Source organism: Montipora foliosa, chromosome 1 (assembly GCF_036669935.1).
Source record: "Montipora foliosa isolate CH-2021 chromosome 1, ASM3666993v2, whole genome shotgun sequence".
NCBI classification, from domain to species: domain Eukaryota; kingdom Metazoa; phylum Cnidaria; class Anthozoa; order Scleractinia; family Acroporidae; genus Montipora; species Montipora foliosa.
In genome coordinates this window covers 39,104,496-39,114,297 of record NC_090869.1, presented here as the reverse complement: position 1 = coordinate 39,114,297, position 9,802 = coordinate 39,104,496, and the positions used below count along the sequence as shown (strand labels likewise).

General features: G+C 40.1%; 1 protein-coding gene across 3 annotated transcripts in view; it reads left to right on the top strand.

Annotated features, from left to right (window-relative positions):
* The window catches only part of LOC137997972 (uncharacterized), a 52,966-nt gene extending 44,867 nt beyond the window's left edge, over window positions 1-8,099 (top strand). For all 3 annotated transcript variants that reach the window (XM_068844345.1, XM_068844337.1, XM_068844354.1), the window contains 2 exons: window positions 3,619-3,850; window positions 6,613-8,099. In XM_068844345.1, coding sequence (XP_068700446.1) covers window positions 3,619-3,850; window positions 6,613-7,069 — 689 coding nt within the window. In that variant the 3' untranslated portion in view covers window positions 7,070-8,099. The remainder of the gene's footprint in view (window positions 1-3,618; window positions 3,851-6,612) is intronic.
* Window positions 8,100-9,802: the final 1,703 nt, after the last annotated feature.

Genomic DNA, 9,802 nt, shown 5'->3' with positions numbered 1-9,802 from the left:
CGAATTGTACATTATCCATTCCGCTGACTTAATTAGCATTGCATAAGTGATCTCTACCGAAGAACACGACAAGGGACCCCGAGAACTAAATCCTTCACAGAAAGGACGGGAGGGAGGGCCGATGCTTTTCAACGACACCCTTTGCGAACTGATCACCTCGCATAATTGCATCCGCTTAAATAATGCCTAATACGTCATCGCGAGGCATAGTGAATATTACATGAGTGTGAATATAATGATGTTCTTTAATTTAAGAGTTAACGATTTCGCTTTTGTTTCCTGTATTTTTTATTTGTCACATTGTACTACATGTATCAACTATTCAGCTCGCTGCGTTAAAAATTTCTTTGTACTTATTGCAAGTTTGCTTAAGTGTTATATTAATTGATTGCTAGTTTTGTCTGGTCATTTTCGGTCAAAGTATGAAGACAATGTTAAAGGAACCATGCAATCAAGCATCAACCGGTAGGACACTGGAGCTCTGCCTGCCCCTGCATGACAACAGCGATCGGGGATTCCAATCACCGGCATTCCTATTCTTCAAACTCCACCACCCAAGTAACATTTAAGCTTGTGTGTTATATCGTGAGGGTTGAGTGCAACAAAAGAAGGGTATTGCATTACACCGGGATCATACAAACAATAGATTTCAACGGACCATTCAACTAATTCTTAATTATAACATACCTAGTAAATGTTCTTGTAATCCCATAGGCAGCCCAAGCTCGCGTCACTACAGACAGCCGTTGAGAATTTAAACGCGTTATAAGACTTTGTATGTGAAAATACAGTCGATTATAAAGCCTAAAAAATGCTCAATTTAACGTTCCTTCAATAAAATGAATCAAAATGACTCACCTCTGCTGTATTCTTGTGCCTTTTGGAGTTCATTTCACAGTTTCGCGAAGTCCGTGTTTTTTCAATGTTCTAAGACGAAGTCAAGGCTGCACACTAAGATTTCGACCGTTGTCAACTCAGAGGCGGTTTGCAACTCGAAAATCCATCCCAGCCAAGATTTTTTCACGCAAAGCTAAAGCCACATCATTTGCGAACCTCCATGAATGTTTCGTAGTCAAAAATCCCCACGCACGTGGCTGGAAATGAGCATTTTCTGCTTCGATTTCCACGATAGCTGATGAATTTAACTGCTTATGATCGCCGCACGAGACACGGACCTTGGGTCCGAGGTCAAATTAACTCCACCCGACGAGGTACAGTCATTACAACACTTACCCCATCCGCACAGCGGCTTCTCGTAACCATGGAGCTGTTACGAGAAGCCGGGTATGGGGTAAGTGTTGTAATGACTGTACCTCGTCGGGTGGAGTTAATTTCACCTCGGACCCAAGCTCCGTGTCTCGTGCGGCGATCATAAGCAGTTAAATTCAGCAGCTATCGTGGAAATCGAAGCAGAAAATGCTCATTTCCCACCAAGTTCTTGGGGATCTTTGACTACGAAACATTCATGTAGGTTCGCAAATGATGTGGCTTTAGCTTTGCGTGAAAAAATCTTGGCTGGGATGGATTTCCGAGTTGCAAACCGCCTCTGAGCTGACAACGGTCGAAATCTTAGTGTGCAGCCTTGACTTCGTCTTAGAACATTGAAAACACGGACTTCCCGAAACTGTAAAATGAACTCCAAAAGGCACAAGAATACACCAGAGGTGAGTCATTTTGATTCATTTTATTGAAGGAACGTTAAATTGAGCATTTTTTAGGCTTTATAATCGACTGTATTTTATTTCCCATACAAAGTCTTATAACGCGTTTAAATTCTCAACGGCTGTCTGTAGTGACGCGAGCTTGGGCTGCCTATGGTAATCCAATACGTAAGCGTGCTTCAATTTTCCTCTAAGCATAGTTAATAGAGAGGAATGGTTTAGAAGCTCGGCAAACATCAAATGAACAGACAAAGATGCCAAGATTTAGGTTGGAAAGTCCATGACCGTGCACAATATTTTGTTTTGCGCTCATAACCTAGGCATGAATTACGTAACCAACACTTTTCTATTGGTTAGTTCCTCAGTACAGAGTAAACAACTATTGTGTTTTGTGCACGGTCGAGGCCAAAAAAGAGAACAAAAACCTACAACAAAGAAATTTGTCGGGTTTCATAACCATTCCCCTCTATTAACTATGCTCTGGGCTATGCTGATGATACCAGCAAGCAAATGCCTGGCGAAGTTGTTTTCAGGCTTCCAAGAAGTAAAGAGAAACTCTATTCATTTACGGTTGTGTCGAAAAAGAAAGCGGAGCCAATTCTTAACTTAACTTAAGCCGTGTTCACACTCAACGTTGATTATGATCAACTGAAGTGTAATTCAGGCTACCATATTCCATTCAATTTTATTCAGTTATGGTTGCGTCCACATCCGCGAAAGTTCAAATACAATAGGCATAGTAACCTCGCAATGTGAGACAAAATAGCGCCGTATTGCGCGGCTACCACGATTACCATCACCATGCTTGGGGTGAGAAGAAAACCAAAGATAACTTCCGAGAACAGAAGAAGACGAATCCAAATCTTGGTTTAATGAAGCGATTAGAAGTTTCGTCTGCTCATACCACCACGAGTTCAACATTCTGTTCAAGTACGCACTGTAATTACTTCAAACAACCCCCTTGAGGTTGTTTGAAATAATTATAATCCAATTGTAATCACGTACTGTAATTAGTTGATTTGAAACCATTGGAAACTCAAGTAGATTATAATTCCATCATACTCGAGGTCTAATGTGAACACGGCTTAAATTAGTCAATTCTTAACTTTCTCATGAAGTCACAGAGAAACGGCGTCCATATTTTTGACAAAGCTAATATACTCCGGGACGCTGAGTCTATTTTTATGCTGACGTTTTCCTTTGTCTCGGTGATCAAACATGACCGCCGATAGTAGTATATAACGTAGGAGTTTTGCTTCCAGCGGATGATGAGGATCGTATGGATCCATCTATATCTTTAGTCTTTAGTCCCTCCAAGAGATTCGGATTGATCCCGGCTCGATCGACATGATGCCTTTGTCGCAAACCCCCACTTATTGTCGATCACGTGATTAAAAAGCCAGAATTAAAGCAAACGGAGATGCCGCACCAAATTAAGAAATCATATTATTATAAAGTTTCGATATAACGCACGCTCTGGTTTATTATAGTAAAATTGCACGGCTGACGCCACTCGTAGAATTCGAAAAATAAATTTTTCCAAACATTTTAGCCGAATGCGTGAGGAAATTAAGAAATTCTTTATTTCATAATAAATAAAGAAACCTCTCCTGTGATCTGTTCTGTTGCAAAGCACTTAACAAGCAGATAGCGCACTCAAGAAGTAGGGAAAACTCTCGACTATGTTTCGTCTTTCCCGTACACTTCTTGAGTGCTCTAACCGCTTCCTGCGTGTTTTGCAACAGAACAGATCACAGGCTAGGCTTCTTTATTTGCTAAACCAAACTGGAGTGAAGCATAGAAAATACATGTGCGGTGAATATGACATGTTCCACATTTGCCTCTCCTTGGTGGAGAAAGTTGTCAAAGACGAACTGCCGCAGCCTATGGTTCGAAAAGACAGCAGTTCATCGCGTAACGGCATAAAATAATTTATCTATGTGTATTTGCGTTTTAGATCCACACCCCCTTGTTACACCCTATGCTGCTTCATCACCGGATTGGCTTGAGAGAATCATCGCTACTCATAACTACGAGATAGTGGAAAATGATGTTTCAGTCACCTGTCAGGGGGTACCCTACATCAACATCGCTCCGAATGGGTCTCTGAAACTTCCTCCGTATCTGAGGAACATTTTCCTGGAGTTTGAAAGATATTACGAGAACACGCGCTATCAAAGGCTGAAACGGTATGTAATGACAAACCAACAAAGATATGATACACCCCTAAGCAGCAGAGAGGTTTCTTAAGCACAGTCCACGTTTAGTAGGATTAGGTAAATGGGGATGGGCAGTGTCGCCTTCACAAATGTGATTGTCAACTCTCCACCATCCACCATACATCATTATTATCTACTTTCTATTATAATGATTGCAGTTTCCCAGTTTCTCCGATAAGTGCTATGGAAAGCGGAGTGCGAGGCAAACAGAAGCTAACATGAAAGTGTGAACAAGAAAAGAGGGTGCTCTATCTTTCTTATCATTGCACCCTACTTTTTCGTATTATATAGGATTAATTCACTCTTTAACGCTTTTTGCATTGAAAAGATGAAAAAAGTTATAAAATGATAATTTTAAATTCATAAATGAAAAATACTATAGATAAATCAATCTTACAAACGAACATAAAAAAAAATAAAATAATTTAAATTTAACCAGAGTACAAGTAGTTTGCGAGATATTTTATCGCGAAATTATTAAACAAACGCAAGTAAATCGATTGTTGCTCCGTTGAGTTTTGGCTGCGGGAGCGAGCGGCTGCGAAGCGACGAAGCTGCGAGGGAAGGAATGTGGAGGGAAGGAATGTGGCAGGGAGGGTATTACAATTAATACACGTTTAGCAGAAGGGAAAGTTCAATTATACTTTTATTGCTTCTTTAAAAGTGCTACTAGGATTAAAAAATCACCCCTTTTGTTCTTCAGATTTTGAAACTGCGATTGCTCAACACTTGACTGGAAATTTTCAGCTTTGGTTTCTATCCAAAGGCCATTTACTTTGAGTGTAAGTTTTGGATTTCACGGTCTGCGATTACTCACGTTCCAAACTGACCGATTGGACCTCAGAGGGTTGGATCTAGGGAAAAGTGACTTCATTTACTCACTAGCTTAAAGTTTCAGCTTGTAAACTCAGCTTAATGTATATGCAAAACACGAGTTTAAAAGTCTGAAAGCCCGAAACTCCCGTGCTGCATACTAGTTCAACCGCGTCCAGACGCATTACATTCTCAAACTATTAAGTCTTTGACGTCAAAAGTGTACTCGATCCAGCTCTCTCAATATTTTAAAATTAGTAATGGCGGACCATTAATTAGATTGAAATAGGAAAATTCCAGTCAAAATAAGCAAGTATCTTTTTGAAATCCAAGGAAAAAAAGATTTGAATTTGTTTCATAGCACCACTTTAATCCCCTTTTAACGACGTTCTTGAATAAACGACGGATTAACGTCGTTTGGCACATCTTAAGAAAGACTTACTCAACGTTTGGCTTTATCAACGGAGTTGATGATGTAAAATGGCCACCGTACAGAGACTCTAAAAGCTGACGCTTCTAGCGTTAGCCCTTCGTCAGAGCGAATCGAGAAATTGTGGGTTACATGTAGTTTCTACAGTAGAGTAGGAGTTAAGCAATTGGTGGTAACATAACAACGTGAAAAATAGGAATATATCAGTTAAATGAAAAGTGTTCGTTCATACCGTGAGGATTAAGGGTGCCGATTTGGAAGATGAATTTTTGTTCCAGATTCTTGCGGCTTTCCGTCGTACCTAGATGTAGGGAAAGGCCGCGGATAGCCATGTGTTTTTTGGAGTGGTTAGGGATATTCAAATGACGAGCGACTGGCTTAGATGCACCCTTGTCATTCTTCTCAACATCGCGAAGGTGTTCGCGGAATCGGTCGCCTAGTCGTACCTGTCCCGCCAATGTATAATTTATTGCATAACGTACAGGTTATGCAATAAATGACATTTGCGGGGGTACATGTGAAACGACCGGAGATCTTAACAGATCGCTTAGGTCTCGATATCTTGGTAGTGTTAAGAGTGAAAAGACAAGTTTTTCATCGTGAGCGCACACATTTGAAAGTGCCGGGTTGCTCGTTATTTTTGAGCGCGCTTCTAACTAAAAAGTTGCCTACGTTTTTGACGCGATTGAATGAAATAAGTGGAGGTTGCGAAAAGATTCTACCATTCTCAGGATCATTTTGGAGTAACTTAAAATTATTAAGAATGATACTTTTCACCGCGTGATTATGAGGATGGAAAGTGAGGATGAATGGAATTCTGTCATCATTATCTCTATGTGACATTTTTAGTGCTGACTGTTGATCAAATTGTTGGGCGCGATGATGGCCCGCTTTAACCACAGAGACAGGATTGCCACGTTTTTCGAAGAACTGGCACATCTCCTCTGATTTGCTGGAAAAATCCGAGTCATCACTACATAGACGTCGAAGTCTAAGAAATTGAGGATAAGGAATGGAGTTCTTGACATGTAATGGATGTGACGATGAACATAACAAATAACTGTGAGAATCTGTAGGTTTGTAGTGCACACTGGTACATAGCACGTTGCCACTAATCGAACTTTGATATTTAGGAAAGCCACTGAAGTTTCTGAAATTTCCCAGGTATATTTAAGAGCCGGATTAAGAGAATTGATGGGGGTTTATATTGATCGAGTTCTTCTCTGCTGGATGAAATAGCGCCGATGCAGTCGTCGATGTAGCGGCCGTAGAGAAGTGACTTCCTCCTTAATGGAGGCTTCATAATTCCACGTTGTAGCCTCGATTAAACAGATCTTCCGATCTCTGTTTCTTGATTACGACAAAAGGCGCAAGTAAATTTTTTAACTGATCGTGGTGTGCCAAATGACGACTGTTTTGGAGTGCTTGTGAGGGCGGATAAAATCATAACTTATGTAGTAATGCAATTTTGGTGATATCTTTTTTCTAGCGGAAGACGTTTCATCGGATGGACCTCGGACGCGAATGATGGTCTCTTATATGATACACTTCAACGTGGAATACCGGTTCCATCTGTTTCTCCCAAAAGTTTGACTCCCAAAAGTTTGAGCCGGGAACCAGCATACCAAACAACAGTTGAAAATTCCCGTGAAGGACTCAAGCGACACTCTATTAGTTTGGGTGAGCTGAGAGGCGTCAGGGAGGCTGTTCACGATAAATTTTGCATCACGCAACCAGTAGAGATAGATAAGGTTGAATGGACAACAAGTCACAATCGCCGGCGCTTTTCTGTTGATCTTGGTGAAGTCCGAGAGTTTATTGCAATGACAGAGATGAAATCGACTCCTACAGAAAACCCGGCCGTCGCTGATCACTGGCCAGCAGACATGCGGGAAACACAACAAAGTGGAAGCCTCGCTAACCAGCTACCAGGGACTTATGTCTGAGTAGATTATTACAGTAACACTTAACAGATGTATCTTTACGGGCTGAATATAAGAATCACTGTTATACCGAGAAACACAACAACCGAAAGGCATGTTGCTGTGTAGTCTGGACAGGGTCGATTTAGACTTGTTGTCCACCTCTTAAAAGAAAGTTTCTCCTCTTAAAAATATGCGACTTTCAGAGAAATTTGCTCAAACTCTCTGGCTCAAACCATTATTAATTTCAGGATTTTTAAAACTAGTGATCCAGTTTCGCGTCATCCAGTTGAACGTTTAAATTTAGGAAAGTATTTTGACTGTTCGTCTGAATTGACAAGGCACGTTTCAAAGTCTCACACCGGTGAGTGTATATGATGCATTACACGCGGAAGATAAGAATCGCGGTTATGCGGATAAACTTTAGGGAGTACAGAAGTTAAGCACTCCACTCTCTTCCCATAAGTGTACAAACATGTGGCCGGGGTTCAACTCCCAGACCGGGTTGAGATTTCAAATGCAACAAAAGGTGTTTTTCAAACAACACCTGTAGTTTTGAGGGACATGATTTTCAAATGTACCCAAATTCAATCCATTTCAATTCTCTCCAGTTTTGTCCATCTATGTGCCTTCTTAGCTTCTCTGTGTTTTGTTAGAGTTCTTCTATACTTTTGAACAGTTATTTTGATATTTTAGTTAATTCTATGACCATTCGATCAGTGCTGAAATTGCCTAAAATTGCGTGACCTACCCCCTTTAAGCAATTGTCTTTTTATAGACGCCTGAAGAATTCAGGTGACATTAACAGCCCGGGATTCGCACCCACGACCTCTGTAATGCCGGGGCAGTGCTCTTATCAACTGAGCTATGAAGCCATTCAGTTTAGAGTCGGTCAATTTTGTTGGTCTGAATATTTGTGAAGCGTCTGATACTTGTACCTGTCTCCTGTTGTCAATAGTTAGAACCAGGCTTAAGTAATATCAGCTTTGGCTAATAAACTGGAAAAAGCAACCTGTAAATGATCATTCAACAAAAATAAAGCTGCATTATTTAACTGTCTTATTATTGTAGGATTCCTGAAGTCTCGCGTGGATACGTGAAAATTCCAACAAGCGCGTGGCTTCCTGCAAATTCCTACAAGCGCCATAACCGTTCATTATAAACAGGATGAGGGGATAGCAATCACATACTAGGACCACTTTCCTTTAAAGCGATGTGAAATATAACACACGTATTAACACTATATACTATGCCTAAATGGAGCCTTAAATGAAATTCCCATATTACAAACAAGAAAGCAATCAAGAGAACTGAGAATTCTTAACCCGTAACGGTGCTCAGTCGTAGATCATTTGTTAGGGCACATCTATCAATTATCTCTTTCAGTACTGACTATTTTTACCGTATGTATACGCTTCAAGGAATTTTACACTTTGGCTAAAATCAAACACACATACTATGAAATACATATATATTTTATGCACAAAGTGTTAAACTTAATTTTTTTGGTCCTGAAATTTATTCCAATTATGCAGTGCCTGTTTGGGCATATGCATTGGCACATCTCAAAAAGCGCGCAGAAAAGAGTCGTAAGTATTCTCTAGCTATGAGACAAGACGCTATGGATTTTTTCTTTCTTTCTTTCTTTATTTATTATTATTATTATTTTTAATAATTTCAAAACAAATACTACACTACGAACAGCACTATATATAATGCACTACTTACAATACTTTACTTGCAATGCACTTCGTTTGCAGCTAACAACACTACTTCGTGTCACAAGCCGCTATGGATGCTTTCAGCTTCAATACGCTGGTGAATGGAAGAAGGGATGTAATACGCATCGCTTACAGAGAAAAGTTAAAATACCTGGAGCATACATTAACTTCCCTTCTATCTAGAGAAAAACCGATAGTCAATTATTAAGTATAATCTAAGATCCAAGATAAATTTCAAGAGATATCTTTATGGAGAAAGGCAGACTGGGAAGCGTAGAACACAGCGTTAGCAGTGGTTTTTATTATATTTTAACTTTAACTGTATATTGGCTTGATTTAAGGAGGCTCGAAAGGGTTTCAACTCCTAGAAGACTCTCCGTTTCGATCGAACTAGATCCTCCGTGAGGGTACACTGGGTTGCCTGTGGGTACGTGCACCGTTGCAGACAATTTTTTTTAAGTTTGGGGGTCATTAAGACCATTTAAGGGGTCACCCAGAATCCTTATCAGATCCTTTTCTGAGGTTAAAAACCTGGCTACCGGCCCATTAATTAATCATTTGTCAGAAAGAAGAAATTCCTGTCCTCTTTAGAAAAAAAAAGACACGCATTGCTTATGTGTTGTTGTGAAGTAACACAGCGATTTATTCCATATAAAATGTCAATTGAGCTGTGTGTTGTCTTCCAGGAGATTCAAGTTGTCCTTGCATAATATGTAGCTCTAACAGTGCACGATATTGTTTTGGTATTGTCTATCATTGTAGTGCCAAAGTAGAAGTCTTGGGTAAATGGCCTGAGAAAACATGTGGTTACTAGCAAAGTACTGAACCCAGAAAGATTAAAGAAAATAAATGGGAAGTGGGAAACATTGGCTTCTGGGCTGATATGTTGATAATTTTCAAGCTCCCTCACAACTTCTTTCACCACAAGTTTAAGCGTGCCCCCTGAGCATCTGACAGGTTTGTAATACTAAAGTTTACTAAAGTTAACCCCTAGGGGTCCGAGGGGGTTAGTATCTGGATGTGTTAACCTCAAACA